Here is a 17,425-nt window from a genome sequence, read left to right on the forward strand (position 1 = left end):
TTCCTAGCGCCAGAGTAATTGCAGCGAGCACACGTGGCAGCGTTTATTACTTGCAGACCCTGTTATGAAGCTTTGCAGGCAGGAATTCTGCAGCACAGGCAAGCTGGACCCAGAAGCATCTGCTATTTAGAAGGATAAGGCTCAGTGTTCCGAGTGGAACCTTCACACACTCTTAGAATGATCCTCACCTGCTGTGATTGGTTTAAAGAAAAAAACTGCTCATGAATAATACTGTTTCTTAATATTAGGCAGGTGGGGAAATTGAATACACTCCCAACTCTGTGTGGGTTTGGTACAGCTGACAGGTTTTTTTCTACTCAATAGCCAAAGCTGTTTTCATTACTGCCTGTGTGGTGATTTCATTGACGTTTCACAAGAGAAGCGAGTGGCTGCTGATTCAGCTGTGGAAAGCCCAGTATTGTAGGTTCTCTGTGTGGAATCAGCCTGTCCATCAGCCAGCAGGATTTAGTACTCACTGACTGAAGTACACCAGTAATAACAACCCGATGCGCATTGAGCTAATTGGAGAAGTAAAGGAATCAAGCAGGGTTTTTTTGGTGGTTTTTTTGCAGTAAAACATAAAGTTTTAAGTTGCACTGATTCACTTTTTCTCTTTTTTTGAGGGCTGTCAGCTTATTGGTTTAACACTTTACTGCTTGAATACAAACAACACTACATACTACAAAATTCGCTTTATTCGTCCAGAAAATGAGTAAAAAAACAAACATGTAGCAGAGTTTGGAAGAGGCGTGATACAGGAAGTTGAAGGACTGGTACTAGGGGCCTTCATGAGGCTGGGAGCGACTGGGGACTGATAGGGGAAGACAATAGCTGCAGAGGACTGTGGCATCTGTAAGGCGTCAGTCTATATGCACAATAACACAAGAATAAATACAGGTGGTGAGCAAGACATATCAACTGGAACTGTTCACCGGGACGAGAGTGCAGATCCATTCCTAATAGAGTGCCCATACTCTCTGTGTTCTGTATGCCTCTCAAGTGGGTTCAGGGTATGTGACAGAAGTAATGAAACCCCCTAAGTAGGGTTATTGCAGCAGGCAACATGCTGAACCATTTAAGCAAACCATTTAAGCAAGGCTCCTTCAGCTTTCTCTCCAAACGGGTTATTAAAAAAGTGAGATGCTGGGGAAGGAAGCAGCTGCCGAGATGGGAAAAGATGATAAGGCTTCCCGCATGAGTGGCTGTATAGAGACTTCTGAATTCATCAGAGAGACGCAGGGATTCATATTGCAGGTTTATGAGCAGGGAGTTTGCTTTTATAGGCTTGTACGGGAAAAGATCCTCCCTGGTTATTTAGGCACCCTTTCTGATGCGATAGACAAAAGGAAAAGGGGGTCGAAACAATATTGGGTATTGGATCCACAATTACTATGCAGTTCATGAAGGATTAATAGTGGATACAGTTAAGGAAATACTGTGGAGGGATCCAAGTGTGTTGTGATGTAATTGTATCATATTTTAGAAAATATCCAAGGGGGGAAAAGACCACAACTGTTCTGAGTTAAAAAAAGCCCAAGTTAAACTTGCTCTTGGTTTTCAACTTTGTAACCCTTATAAAACACCCCAAGTAAAACTTGCCCTTAATTTTCCATTCAGAAAAAAATTGTGCTAATGACGATCTGGAGTAAATGGCTTTGAGAATCTGGCCCTGGGTTCTTCATGCAAGTGATCAGACACAGTCCACTGTCCCTTGTGACTGACCCATCTGCTCTGTGCTGTTTCCCTTGTGACTGACCCCACCCCTCCACTCTGTGCTATTTCCGACACAGCCCACTGTCCCTTGTGACTGACCCCTCCGCTCTGTGCTGTTTCAGATTGACGAGCTTTACGAGGCTTACTGCATGCACCGGAGACTGCGGGATGGAGCCAATAAGATGGTGAAGGCTTACACCGCGGGCTCGCCTGGCAGCAGAGAGGCACGAGAGAGCCTGGCAGAGGCCAACAAGGGCTACAAGGAGTACACTGAGGTAATTCCCATCCAGCCACCAAACACCCACCCACTGCACGTTCCACAGCACCCGCCGGGCAGGAGATTTCAATCATGTGTTCTAGAGTTGTACGGATTATAGGGACTGAGCAGCAAGCAGGCGATGACACCCAGGGGAGGGGTCAGTGGTGTTGATTGGGACCTGTATGAAACCATTGAAGACACAGCTGACTGCGTCTCTGAATAATCGGTCTGTGCTCTAATGTGCTCCTGATGTGTATTTGGTAACGCTGTACAACAAGGCTGCAGACTCCTACCATTTAGTTGGGTTTTGGCTGCCTGTGATCCAGCTCTACTGTTCTGTAAAGCAGCAGTATGTTTAATGTGAATGGGGTGGGCGGGTCAGCTGAGCCACTCTCTATCTCCAGGAAACAGTTTGTACCACAGCATGGCTAGAACACCTCAGGGTGACCTTGTGGCTGGCTGTACCATATATGCTGTACTGGTAAATAAACTCTTATGAAAGCTTACAGCATATGGGTCATTCTCTTCTACAGGGGTACTAAAAAGTCTGTCCAATTTCACACACACACAAACAGTCTCAACATTTTCTCTGGCCATTCTCTTTATTTCAAGGTCAGAGAAGTAAGGTTACCCCCAAGGAACATATTTTGAAAGTGTGATTTTAAACTAGAAGGCTATCTGTTTAATTGTGAAAGAGACGCATCTGTAACCAGAAGGAATATTAAAAGTGAAAGAATTCATATCATTTATTTACTATACTACAATCTCTGCTTCGTTTTCTCACAGTTCAGGGCCTATTTTAATCCAAACTGTAGCAGATGATTATAAGTCATTCTCTTAATAAACATCTGTTTGCATGTCAGGTTGGACAGACATATCGTTCACTCTTTGGATACAGAGAATGACTCATATACCATAGTGAAGGTTTAGGGAAATCACAGAGCAGAGTGGTAAAGCATGGTTAATATGCAGCACGAAGCACAGTAAATGCATGTTTAACTGCAAAGTGACAAAGCACATTTATTTTCAGTGGTAAACTTTAGTTAAGAAATGCTGCACCATCCCGTATTGTCACTTTTATTCATGTTTCATTGCAAATTAGTGGTAAATATGTCCTTTTTTGTTTTAGAATATGTGCATGCTGGAGAGTGAGCTGGAGAACCAGCTGGGAGAGTTCCAGGTGAAGATGAAAGGTAAGCAAAGATAAACGTGGATGGAAATAAGACTACTGCAGTAATGTTAGAAAGCCTAGGGGAATTCAGAGGTCCAGACGCAGAGACAGTGCCCAAGTGGTGTGCTGTGAACCAATAGTTACCTCTGAGATACTGAAAGCGTGCGAATGGCAATGAATTCACTCTGGGGACCAATGGCACAAGACTGAGCAAGCCTGCCCATTTTATCTGTGGCTGTGAAGTATTAAACTTAGAAGCTTATATAATCCTGCCAACTGGAGCATTAGGAAACTAAAACTAATTTCATGTTACAGTTATAAACTGCTTATAAAGGATTTGAACAAGCTAAGTCATACAGGGATGGATACCAGACTCCAAATGCATAGCAGTTTGATCCAGCCCTGGTTTTGCAATGAGTTTGAGACATGCCTGAGCTTGTAATCAGTTGTGTGAATGGGTGAAACTGCTATGCAATAGGAATGGCTTCTTTCCAGAAGACATACATAAACATTTGTGTAGCCATTAATGGAAATTGATTGTTAGACAGTTGCAGGATCGCCTATACGTTTGATTTTAATATACACTCTAGGCTATTTTGGGAGGGCTGGGAGGGTGGCACACCATAATTTGGTGTCTTTGTGGGCACCACAGCAGTAGCCTCCAGTTCTTTAATGTGGAAAGCGGAAAGACAAGGGAAACATCTGTCAGGCAGCATTAAAAAAAAGTATTTCCAAAGCAAAAGGGACAGGAACACAGCACAGGAGCACAGGGCTTCAATGTGTTATCCGACTCAAAACAGGATGTCCCCCGAACAGGTTCTGAGGACTGGGCTTATCAGGGCAGGCAGACAGGGAGAGAGTGAGTTAGCAAACGAAGAGTTTATTTGTGTTCACAGGGTTTGGCCAACAAACCCAAACAACGCGTATCGCCTCAGAGTTTCCAGCTCTTCACAGCACACACACACACGCACACACACACCCCCCACCCCACCCCCAGTCGTTTAGAGATTTGATGCATGGTGACTTTGATACAGTCAGAGTGTTCAGAGTTGCATCTGTTTCAAGCTTTGCTATTTTTAGTGTTTGTTGTGTTGATGTTGATCTGCTGACTTCCCTTTTCTTTCTGTTGCAGGACTGGCAGGTTTTGCGAGGCTGTGTGCTGGGGACCAGTATGAGGTGAGAAGTTCAATCGCTGATCATGTGCTACAGCTGCAGGGGCTTACTGGTTATTACTGGGATCTTGAAAAACAAAATGTGTTCCACCACTAGTCTATCACAGCCTATTAACAATCATGGGTTTAATACTCGCTCACTGGCTTTGGAAACACACAGCTGATGTTCAGAGGAGCCAAAGCACCAAGTCTTAGACGACAGTATGTTTAGCCTGGCTAGCCTTCAAGGTCTGCTATCCAGCCTCATTGAATGGTATCCAAACCAATCTTTATCTTAAAATGTGATAGCTGTGTTTGATCACAAGAGGCAGCTTTCAGACCGATTGGAAGTGAGTCGTGCTCGATAGTGAATGCGATTCTTCTGCCAGCGCAGGCAGGTATTCTAGTAATGTCCTCCAGTGCTTGTGATCCAAGTGCTCTCAGATACAATCAAATAGCTGTCAGGACACAGCTTTAAACTGAACCTGATCGGGAATAATCCCCTTGGCTCTGGTGTCTGTCAGAGAGGCTGTGGTTCCTCATTGAGACAGCCAGCTAATATTAATAAACTGCCATCCAACCCAGTTCATTCACAGTTAATCAGTGAGGGATTGTCATCCTCGGCAATTCTGCAACCAAGGTCAGCTTGAAACAGAGCGGCCCAAACAAACAACGAATCGCGCTGCAATGAGGGAGTCATCAGGAAAGAAGCAGCTTCGAGCATGCACTGTCCTCCGAGGGTTTTGATTGATTGTTATTAACCCCAGTGCCACTGTCCTCTTTGTACTTTGTAACTTTTGGAGTGTTTTTTTAACTGGCATCTCTGCCTGTTATTTCAATTTTCTCTTTGACAATGTTGTTATGATAAAATGATAACTTAATCTAATATTGTGAACAGCTAAAAAATGCAGTCTAAATGTAATTGTTAATCCTGCTCCTGGTCCCCAGATCTTCATGAAGTACGGCCGGCAGCGCTGGAAGCTGCGGGGCCGGATCGAGATCAATGGGAAGCAGGTGTGGGACAGTGAGGAGATGGTCTTCCTGCCCCTCATCACAGAGTTCCTCTCCATCAAGGTAAGAGCAGCCTGGCAGCTCACACCACGGGCCTCGTGGGCCTCCACCGTGGCTACAGGCCATCGCTGCACATGGCTGTTTTTAAGCACGTGTGAAGGCAACGGCAAATAGCAGGAATATCTTGGTTGCAGCTCAATTGTATTCATATGCTTTCTTCAAAAGGTAATTTTTATTATTTATTTCATTTTTCTGTGGTTTATGTGAATGTAGTACCACTGAAAGATGAAGGAGCAGGGCACAGGCACCATGAGAGGTTCTCCTCGTAGCTCTACAAGTGTACCCCAATCTGACCTGAACACCCCCTGCCTGCCATTCACTCCTGGGCCTTTTGTGTAGAGGGTGTTTTTAGATGTGGATTATGTTGCTATCCATTTTGGGGGGTTGCAAAGCTGACACATGAGATGGGTGTGATATATAGGCTTGTGACTGCACCTGCTGAGCCACCTAGCCCCTACCGGTACAGATTTGATTGTAACCGACCAGCAGCTGATGTCACATGGTCTCCACAGGGTTTACACAACAAGGTCCATTGACTCTCACAGCCAGGGAGCCCTGGAACTTAGCAGCTTGGGGAGCGTAACACCTTGGCCATCTGCTCCTGTGCAGTACATCTGAACTAGATATGCAGGGAGACTCCCAGCTCAAAAGTATGGTACTGTAAGAGAGGCACACACACACACACAGTGTAATCATGCTAAAACCTCATTGGTTTGTTCTATTCCATTGCATATACTGTCCTGTCAAAGCTGGGAAGAGAGCAAGGTTTTCATAGAAGGGCACGCATTTGAATAAACAACATCTTCCTGTTTATTCAGTGGGAAAAGTTTGCTGTGCATGAGGAGCTTCAGATTTGTTCGGACATTTTTCTAACTGACATGGAGGGGAACTTTTATGTAAACTGTTTACGCCCTCGTGACAGTGTCACATGTTCTTGGAAGTCTGTTCAGCAGTTTAGTGTGCAGGGGCACTCTGCGTGCTTTTGGACTGGGCTGTGACTGTGCATGGGTTCTCTCAGCCTCTCCACCTAATTCTGAATTAGACTTGCTGCCTGCAAGGGGCAGGTAAATCTTGCTTGGTTTGCAGAAACCATCGCTGCCTTTCCAGTAAAGCCACTTAATCCTATTAAACTCTCCTAATCACAGAGTGCTGACCTGGAGTAATGCTGCACAGCAAAGCTGCTCCAGCATGTTAAAGGAGGGACTGTATTAACCATTAACGTGGTACTGGAACAGCGCTATATTGCTTTACTTACGTTTTTTATTTGACCACTTCCTCTTTTCTAATGTGTAATAAATGTCAAATGCTTAGAAAATGTTTCCCCAAAAGAGTCGGAAGCCACAGTGGGCTGGAACTTTATCCAGATTCCGGAATTACGGAAGTTCTGGCTTTTCCTTTGTTTCTTTTGTAGGATTGTGAATTAATACGTGGAAGGATAACTGACTTCTGCCTGTTATCTTATGTTTACCACGGCCTATTGCAAATGTAAGGTATATTATTATGCAGTGTGTGTGTGCATACCCCCCCCCCCACACACACACACACACAGTAACTGCATTGCGTGTGTATGACCCTCAGGTAACAGAGTTGAAGAGCCTGGCCAATCACGTGGTAGTGGGGAACGTGTGCTGTGAGACGAAAGATCTGTTCGCCGCCCTCCCCCAGACAGTAGCAGTGGATATCAACGACCTCGGAACAATCAAACTCAGCCTGGAGGTGACGTGGAAGTAAGTACTAGGACCGGGAAACACATTCGTCCCCTCTGCTCAGCCCTGTTCCAAAACCACGCAAACCAAAGAGGGCCAGTTTAGTGATCCAGACACCAGAATGCAGCCGTCCGTTTCGCCCTGTTAATCCTGCTGGTGTTAGTTCTGAACCGCCAGCTTGGGTGATTGATTAGCTGCCCCCAATACAAATGCAATGTGACTGGATCTGTGAAACGCAGTGCAGCTGGAGGGAGTTGAGCAGCGGAGTTCAGAGCTGTTGTAGGGTGTTGTTATTAAGATCAACCACAGTTCAGATCATTCAAACAGACCTCAGTGTGTTTGTGTGTGTGTGTGTGTGTGTGTGCATGCGTGCGTGCGTGTTTTTGCTCTGTTGTTGTTTTGCTGTGTTTTTAGATTTTGCCATTCTGGGTGGGTGTGACACTTCTTGCTGGTGAGGTGTCGTGGAGCTGACCGATTCTTATTGTCATCCTTTCCTTTCTCTGCTGTTTTTTCAGCCCGTTCGATAAGGACGACCAGTCTTCCACAGCCAGCACTGTCAATAAATCCTCCACTGTGAACAAGAGGTTCTCTACCTACAATCAGAGCCCACCGGACACACCTTCCCTGCGGGAGCAAGCTTTCTATGTAAGTGTTTTTAATCAGCCAGAGTACGCTGCAGGGGGCTGCATATACTGGACATGCGAAGCTTCTGCTCCAGTTCTTATTTTTGTTGGGTCTATATTCCTGCCAGCCTTTTTAATATAACCTTGGTGTAAGTTCCATGCTTTTAACTTCCTTTGCCTCTAAGTTATGAGAAATAATGCCCCAAATGTAGGTTTCATCGTCTGTGAGACAAGAATGGGCATGTTCCTTGGTACTACTGTCACCAATAGGGCATAATGTAAACTACATTGTGCACCCTTGTCACGATCTGGAAGAATGGGCCCTTTTTAAACTTTTTTTAATACAAATAACATTTTCCTCAAAACCGCTGCACAAACTGGTATCTTAACATTAGGGAACTAGATATTTTAAAACGAATGGGGCACTACACCTTTAACTGTGACAGTATTTGTTTTGTGTGGGTTAGTTTAGGCTGCAAAGCAGCAAGTAATTAACATGTCAGTCGCTGTTTGATGATCCTGTTTACTTCAATCCTCAAGAACCCTCCCAATGCCACTACAGAGCAGCACAGATGGTTCTCATTGGATGTTTTCCGAGAGACATTGGTTGAAAAGCTGTCTCGGAGTTGCTTGTGTGGCGGTGTCTCATCTGCCCGTCTTGATTCTTGTGATACGAAGCTCTATGTAAGTTTCTGTAGTCTGACATTAGGCCAGCTTTGAGTCCTGGTAGCCTGGTGTTGCATTAGCTGTGGTCCTGGTGTGTCTTAGTATCCACTTCCTGCTGGTCTGCTAGTCCCTCACCCTCATGTTGTTGAGTTAGGGCTCCTTTGCAGAACCCTTTGTAGGATCTTCAAGATGTTTACCCTACAATGCTTTCCCTTGGGTTCCTTTATTCAACCTGTCCCTAAACTGTAGAATTCAAAGATACACTGCCGTCTTCTGTATCATAGAGGTTTCTGTTGTTGACGTCCACTATATTACTGTGTAATGATGCAGATGCATGCAGGTGGATACTTTTATTTAGAACTTGTATTGTATACAAGTGGCAGAATGTCGCACTTCAAAACTAACTGGGGGGACTTTAGATGGCCAGTTTAAGTGGCAGAATGCCCTGGTCTACAGGGGGTCAAGATACTCATTCTAATGAGGCTTTTACTATAATGCCATCCTTGTTGAAAATAAGAAAATGTAAGAGGGCCAGCAAGAAGGTTGATTTTATACATTAGTAGTGAAGGATCCTGGTATTTTAATGGGATCATTCCTTGACTGATCTGTCAGCCAATCATATGAATCCTGCCTTCTCTCTCTCTCTCTCGCTCTCTTCAGAACATGCTACGCAGGCAGGAGGAGATGGAGAACCCCGCTGCCTGGTCCAACTCCTCGGAGTCATCGGACGATTCGTCCAGCCCGCAGCTGTCCGCCAACCAACGGCACGCCCAGAAGACCGTGGTCCAGCCCGAGATCCAGGCTGCAGCCCCTGTCATCGAGATCTCCTTCGCCCCCAAGGAGGAGCCTGTGAGCGCAGGCAATCCAGCCAGCCAGGAGGAGGAGCCGTGCGAGGAGGACAGGGAGAAGAGCGAGGAGGTGGTGTCCAATGGGCACGTGCGCTACTCGCGGTCTCTCAGCCACATCAGCGAAGCCAGCGCGGACTCCGCCATTGTAGAGAGCATAGCCACAGAGACTTTTCCCACGGATGCTGCTGCAGAGGCTACTGTCTCTTTCGATGCCGTATCGGTGGATGATATCGTCATGGAGGTTCCTTCCACGCCTGAAAGGTCGGTGAAAACCCCAGACCTAAAAGAACAGGAAACCCAGCAAGGGGCCGTGGACTCTCAAAGCGCAGAGAGCAGCAAGCCCAAGGGCAGTGGGGATGTGACTAGGAACTCGCTTGTGGTGGTAGCCCAACTGCTGGAAACCACAGCCCAGTCCACGGACCAACTTTCTTCCCCAGCCCTCACAGAGGCGGGCGTTATGACAGAGGATTTGGCTGCAGCCCCCAGGACTGAACAGCGGCAGAGCCAGCAGGGGGCCTCAGAGGTTGAGAGTCCAGCACAGGAGGCTCCAAGGCAAGGCCATGCTGAGGACACTTGGGCAGCACTTAGTGAGAAAGCCAAGCCTGTGGACAGTGGCGTTGAGGAGGCCCTGAACACACTGATTTCCACGCTGGATGACTACAGAGGCCAGTTCCCTGAGCTCCAGCTGCTGGAGCAGGAGACGAGACACCTGGAGGACATCCTCATGGTAAGGCTAACCCGGGGCTAGCCTTTGATGTGTTTTATACATTGGAGTTCATTTATTAGTGGCTTCAGTGGCATCACAGACAGGAAATGCCAAAGGTATTTATTATAAAAAAATTGTTTTTTTTTTAATGGAAAATGAGCTCTGTTCAGTAATGAGTACATAGGGGTGCAATACATTTCTGTTTTGGAATAATATGAGAAAGTGAAAAAGGCAGTCAAAATGAGAAACATAGAGGTCAGTAATAGAGCAGGGCCCTAAAGATAGCTTTAGAAATTCACACCGGGTTTGGAATGCAAGGTGAAATATCCAGTGCACCCATCATTCATGCTCCAATCAGCCCTGCTGACATCAAACATGTGGGGTGAAGGATTGTTCCACCTGGGATTAGGGGGGGTTCCAGTCCAGATTTAAAGTCACATTTAATGAGAAACAGCCTCATACCTTGTGTACGACATTGGTAAAGGACATTTTTTTGTTCCTTCTTTAATGGTTTGAACTATTTAACCTTCATCCCAACCTTCTGCCGTCTTAGCCCAGGGCATCTAATAAACAAAGCCAGCTGGTGCTAAACTGCTCCTTCATTCAAGATTGCTGACGGAGATGGTTTTGTGATCCACACAGCTTCTCTGTGTGCCGACCATAGAGGGGTAAGAGAAGGGTCACTTCCACTTCAGACCGGCATCCTTTTAGGGTAAACCAGGGCGAGCCTGCTTCCAGCAGAGAGGCTGGAGCTCAGTCAAGAGAGGGAGGTGCTTCCTGTCTCTGCCCTGGGTGACCCTGCTCTCTAACGCAGCCCCTCACGTACACATTCCTAGACGAGGACGCGTGGGACCTGAGAAGCAGACCAGTAAAGCGAGGAGTCAGTGACCCCGGGGCTGAGGGGTGTCTCCTGTGTTCCATACCTCTCCAGTCTGGAGGCAACAACAGGTGTATTATGTGGATGAACACATGACTGCAACCTCAGTGTCAGGAGTGTCAGCTCAGATCAGACGAGTGCTGTGGCCCGTCTCAGATCTGGGAGATCAGCGTTTCTTACCTTATGCATTTTATTAGAACTGTTATCAACGCCTTGTACTCTCAAGTCTTTTTTTGTTCCTTTATTTTGCTAAACTGTCTCAAGAGAGTGTCTTTGAGGAGAGTGTATATAGGCCACATGGGAGCTTATTCTATTTGAGTTTTACTATCCGTTTATTTGACACAGCATATAACCAGCTCATAAGAAAATGGGAAATGGCTGAAGCTGTTATGCAATAGCATTATACAGTAGATGCTGGTTATTAGCAACCCTGATAAAGGCAACTTTCGGTTATTGACAACATTTTCCCAGGAATCAATTCCGTCCCATAGACTTTAATGTTAATGGAATTCTGATATTAGCAACTGCACGCCGCTTATTGACAGCTTTATTACTAGTTGCCAGCGCTGCAGAGCGCACTTGCATGATTTATGCACATGCTTCATGCAGCTTTTATAACACACTGACTTCGCAGCTGCGTATTTCTGGCGGACTGAGGCAGAATCGTGGCTTTGAAACTGGCTGCGAAGGCTGCACGCAAAATTGAGATGGATTTCCAGCGGGAGGTGGTATATTGTAAAAAGCAGACAGCGTTGGACTCTTTCTTATTTTAAAAGTGTGTTCTGTAAATTGATTGTAAGCACAACAATGGAGTACTGTTTAAACCTGCTCCTTTATTGTTTGTTTTACACACACATGAAGTAAACAGTTCTATGTTTGGGTATTTTGTGTTTTTCTTGTTAATTGTTTAACACTGTATCATTTAAAACACATGTATTTCAATACCATATTTGTTCAACTACAGTATACAGTGTTCCATGTAAATATGCTTCAAAAGGGCTTTTCGCTTAATGGCAACTTTAGGTTAATGACAAGTTTTTGCTGGGAAACGAGAGGTTGTTAATAAGTGGCATTTATATGTGTGTATATATATATAATTTCATTATTGAGATTGGAAGCTGTAACTGTATATGTGCAATGGAGATTCTACAATCTCCTCCCTTGTCCTCGATGGTTCAGATCCAGCCGAGTTCTCAGTTACTTAATCAAACCCTTCATTGAACTAATAATGAGCTTAATTAGACCTTTTAAATTGTTCTCTGCTCCGAAAAAGTTGCTGATTTTCAAGTTACTTATAAAATTGTATTGTTAACTTGAAATCTCCAACTGTTTAAAAGCGGTAAACAATTAAAAAGGTCTAATTTAATAGTTTTTTTTTCTGAATAGTTCAATTAAGAGTTAAATTAAGTAGTTGAGAAGTTGGACTGAAAACCAGCAGACACCAGGATTGGGAAACCCTGCCCTGCAGTACGTGACTCGGGATGGTGCTGCGGTGAATCAGCGGGCAGGGCGGCCGGCTTAAAGATCTGTTCTGTACTGGAAGGATCTCGCTGACACCCTCCCTCCCCGTGTGTTTTTGCAACAGGGCGTAGTGGGGCTGCTGGGAACTGCCGTCTGAGCACTGTGAGTCGGGCGATGGCTCAGTGAGATTAAGATGCTTTGGAAATGAAATGGGATTTCCATTTTGATGGCGGTTCTCTTGTCAGCAGCGTGCATGCTTCATTAGTTTAATTAAAACTTCAAGATTCTTTTAACATAGCTTGACCTCAAATCCAAAATGCTGCTGAGGCTAAAGAACGGTATACAGTAGTTTTAAAAAATAAGCGCAATCATGGGTTTTGTGATAATGAAAAATGTATTAATTGTTTCTTTTGAATAAAAATATTCTTTACAAAGCAAAAAAAAATCAACAAGATGGCTTTTAAAATGCTGTTGGTTGTGCCTCTTCCATTTGAGAAGACACTCTCCACCCTTGAATGGAATCTGCTTCTTTTTTTTTTTTTTGCCCTTTTGAAGTGTGTCAGAGCAGTTGTGTCCTTGAGACAGCCGGACTCCTGTCCTCCCACAGGGCTCCCCACACGCCAGACAGGAGAAGTGCTCATTGAAGTGTGCTAACTTGAATGATTTCTTGTATTAAGAAAGAACACTTAAGTGAGAACTAAAACTGAGGGAAAGCCACTTTTTCAGGAACAGTGGCTTGAAACCTGGTTCCATTAGACGGGAGACCTAGTTTGAGGCCCCTTTTCTGTTAAAACCCCAAGTTTCCCCTAGTGTGCTATGCAGGGGCCTGAAACCAAGTTCTCCCAGCATCGTCTTCCCTCATCTTAACAAGACAGGAGGACACAGTTGTAAATTGGGTGAAGTTCAATCTCACTTAGATCCTTAGAACAGTCTTTGACGTTTTCTGTTTAAAAGAGCCCTTGGAGACTAGCTGAATCACATTCCCCAGTTAGCACAAGACTCTGCACTCCTCTGCTAGATGTGCGTGGTGACTGCGCTGGAGCCTCCCCGAGGCTGACTGTGCTTGTCTGGTGTTTCCCAGCAGAGGCAGGGCCTGTGTCGGAGCCGGTCCTCCAGTATCAGCCTGACGGTGGAGCACGCACTCGAGAGCTTCGACTTCCTCAACACCCACGACCTGGAGGACAGCGGGTCGGGGAGCTCCGACGAGGAGAGAGAGGGGGAGCAGGAGGAGGAGGAGGGTACGAGCAGGCCAGACAGGTAAGGGGGGATTCAGGGCTTATTGCATAGCGCTCAATCCAAGCATTCTAGAGAGGTAATTCAATGCTCACTGGTTATTTAAATACTTACAGATTATACTTCTAGATCTGTATATCTGTCCGTCCATTAAATCTATGTATTCAATTTGTATTTGAAACATATTAAAATGGATTACATATGACCCTGGGCTCACAGGAGTATACAGTGCCCCCTCAGTATATTTCACCATTTGATCATTCACTGTTTTCAATATTTCACGTTACAGCAAAATGTAGATGCCACCAGTGTCCCTGAATGATGCCATCTGCTGTTTGTGTCGCATGCTAATGCAGTAACACCTATAGGTTCCGTCAGTAGGGTGCCATGTGGCTCATAGTGGTGGTCCTTCAATCAGCAAGCTAACTGGTTAACTTAATGATCAAAGATAGACCTCCAGCACCAGCTAGTGTTGGATGCCTTTGTTGTAAAAATTGTACATTTCTATACTCTATACTTCTACAACAAGTAAAACTATGCCAGTGTTTGTTGGCGGCTCTCCTTTCAGAGCGGCTGGCTCAATGTGGCTGGCTGGAGGTGCTGCTTTCCTAGAGCCTCGGTGTAACGCTTTGCTTTGTCTTCTCCAGCTTGCAGCAGGGCAGCAGTGTGCCGGGGGAGGAGATCGGGCTCCTCGGGGACTCTGAAGTGTCTCCTGATCCTATGAGCACAGGCAGCGAGCACCTGGACCGGGCCCTGGTGGTGCACCTGGACAACTGCAGCCACCTGCTGCTGGTGAGCTGAGCCTGCGGGGCTGTGGGGATGCAGGGGCAGCGCTATTATGCTATTATAACATACAAATTAACTAGCAGTTACCAAAACAGGTGTATTGGTGACTGCTGAAGACAAGTGGCTGCTTACTGAAAAACATGGGATGTTCAGCTGACCGTAAATACAGGATTCATCTGAGCAGTTTCATTTTCTAAAGGGATATTGTTTTGTAAATGTACTTTATGAAATGAAATTCATGTATGTAGACTGTTTGTTTTTAAACAAAGTCTGTAAATGGAGTGTGACCAGTTCTAGACAGGGCTGCAGTGTGACTCACATTTAGAGTTTTCCAGTTCTGCTTTCCCCCCAGCGCAGCGTGGAGACACACAATGATTTAAATATAGCCTGTCCTCTTCACAGGGGAGCAAAGGGAAATTAAACTTCTGTAACAATATGTGGAAGCCGCCTCTAGTTATTATCATAGTGATGTCATTTAAATTGCTCTCATACAGTATACTGCGGCACTCTATAAACTTCTACTAGTTACAGTAATAATAATCATAATAATAATGTTCCTGTTTGTTCAGCAACTGGGTACGTTCGGGCCGCTGCGGTGCCGGGAGATGTATGCTCTGGACAAGCTGCTGAGGGAGGCCCGAGTCCTGGGGCTGGTGTGCAAAGTGAGCGAGGAGAAAAGCGGGGTCGTGAACTCTGCTGAGGAGGGTGAGCACTGCAGACTGTACTGTACAAGTGACTAACTTCCTAAAGCCAACGCAACACAATCCATTATACACTGCTTAAACACTACAGAGCTAACACAACACACACTGCTCCACCTTCATAACACTGCAGAGATAACACAACACACACTGCTCCACCTTCATAACACTGCAGAGATAACACAACACACACTGCTCCACCTTCATAACACTGCAGAGAACACAACACACACTGAACACAACACACACTGCTCCACCTTCATAACACTGCAGAGATAACACAACAACACAACTTCATAACACTGCACACACTGCTCCACCTTCATAACACTGCAGAGATAACACAACACACACTGCTCCACCTTCATAACACTGCAGAGATAACACAACACACACTGCTCCACCTTCATAACACTGCAGAGATAACACAACACACACTGCTCCACCTTCATAACACTGCAGAGTCAACACAACACACACTGCTCCACCTTCATAACACTGCAGAGATAACACAACACACACTGCTCCACCTTCATAACACTGCAGAGACAACACAACACACACTGCTCCACCTTCATAACACTGCAGAGATAACACAACACACACTGCTCCACCTGCAGAGATAACACAACACACACTGCTCCACCTTCATAACACTGCAGAGATAACACAACACACACTGCTCCACCTTCATAACACTGCAGAGATAACACAACACACACTGCTCCACCTTCATAACACTGCAGAGAGAACACAACACACACTGCTCCACCTTCATAACACTGCAGAGATAACACAACACACACTGCTCCACCTTCATAACACTGCAGAGCCAACACAACACACACTGCAGAGATCCAACCTTCATAACACTGCAGAGATAACACAACACACACTGCTCCACCTTCATAACACTGCAGAGATAACACAACACACACTGCTCCACCTTCATAACACTGCAGAGCCAACACAACACACACTGCTCCACCTTCATAACACTGCAGAGATAACACAACACACACTGCTCCACCTTCATAACACTGCAGAGCCAACACAACACACACTGCTCCACCTTCATAACACTGCATAACACTGCAGAGATAACACAACACGCACTGCTCCACCTTCATAACACTGCAGAGATAACACAACACACACTGCTCCACCTTCATAACACTGCAGAGATCACAACACACACTGCTCCACCTTCATAACACTGCAGAGATAACACAACACAACTGCTCCACCTTCACACTGCACTGCTCCACCTTCATAACACTGCAGAGATAACACAACACACACTGCTCCACCTTCATAACACTGCAGAGATAACACAACACACACTGCTCCACCTTCATAACACTGCAGAGATAACACAACACACACTGCTCCACCTTCATAACACTGCAGAGATAACACAACACACACTGCTCCACCTTCATAACACTGCAGAGATAACACAACACACACTGCTCCACCTTCATAACACTGCAGAGATAACACAACACACACTGCTCCACCTTCATAACACTGCAGAGATAACACAACACACACTGCTCCACCTTCATAACACTGCAGAGATAACACAACACACACTGCTCCACCTTCATAACACTGCAGAGATAACACAACACACACTGCTCCACCTTCATAACACTGCAGAGATAACACAACACACACTGCTCCACCTTCATAACACTGCAGAGATAACACAACACACACTGCTCCACCTTCATAACACTGCAGAGATCACAACACTGCTCCATATAACACTGCAGAGATAACACAACACACACTGCTCCACCTTCATAACACTGCAGAGATAACACAACACACACTGCTCCACCTTCATAACACTGCAGAGATAACACAACACACACTGCTCCACCTTCATAACACTGCAGAGATAACACAACACACACTGCTCCACCTTCATAACACTGCAGAGATAACACAACACACACTGCTCCACCTTCATAACACTGCAGAGATAACACAACACACACTGCTCCACCTTCATAACACTGCAGAGATAACACAACACACACTGCTCCACCTTCATAACACTGCAGAGATAACACAACACACACTGCTCCACCTTCATAACACTGCAGAGATAACACAACACACACTGCTCCAACACAACACACACTGCTCCACCTTCATAACACTGCAGAGTCAACACAACACACACTGCTCCACCTTCATAACACTGCAGAGATAACACAACACACACTGCTCCACCTTCATAACACTGCAGAGACAACACAACACACACTGCTCCACCTTCATAACACTGCAGAGATAACACAACACACACTGCTCCACCTTCATAACACTGCAGAGATAACACAACACACACTGCTCCACCTTCATAACACTGCAGAGATAACACAACACACACTGCTCCACCTTCATAACACTGCAGAGATAACACAACACACACTGCTCCA

The 17,425-nt window shown here is 45.5% G+C and overlaps 1 protein-coding gene across 4 annotated transcripts in view; it reads left to right on the plus strand.

The window, feature by feature from the left end:
* The window catches only part of ripor1 (RHO family interacting cell polarization regulator 1), a 50,262-nt gene that overhangs the window by 25,369 nt on the left and 7,468 nt on the right, over positions 1–17,425 (plus strand). For 3 of the 4 annotated variants that reach the window (XM_041222173.1, XM_041222171.1, XM_041222174.1), the window contains exons 7-16: positions 1,836–1,988; positions 3,102–3,165; positions 4,276–4,319; positions 5,243–5,368; positions 6,944–7,092; positions 7,587–7,716; positions 9,021–9,935; positions 13,334–13,509; positions 14,133–14,277; positions 14,841–14,976. In XM_041222173.1, coding sequence (XP_041078107.1) covers positions 1,836–1,988; positions 3,102–3,165; positions 4,276–4,319; positions 5,243–5,368; positions 6,944–7,092; positions 7,587–7,716; positions 9,021–9,935; positions 13,334–13,509; positions 14,133–14,277; positions 14,841–14,976 — 2,038 coding nt within the window. The remainder of the gene's footprint in view (positions 1–1,835; positions 1,989–3,101; positions 3,166–4,275; positions 4,320–5,242; positions 5,369–6,943; positions 7,093–7,586; positions 7,717–9,020; positions 9,936–13,333; positions 13,510–14,132; positions 14,278–14,840; positions 14,977–17,425) is intronic. The other variant, XM_041222172.1, reaches the window with a different exon arrangement.

The sequence above is a fragment of the Polyodon spathula genome, chromosome 21 (assembly GCF_017654505.1).
Source record: "Polyodon spathula isolate WHYD16114869_AA chromosome 21, ASM1765450v1, whole genome shotgun sequence".
Taxonomy (NCBI): domain Eukaryota; kingdom Metazoa; phylum Chordata; class Actinopteri; order Acipenseriformes; family Polyodontidae; genus Polyodon; species Polyodon spathula.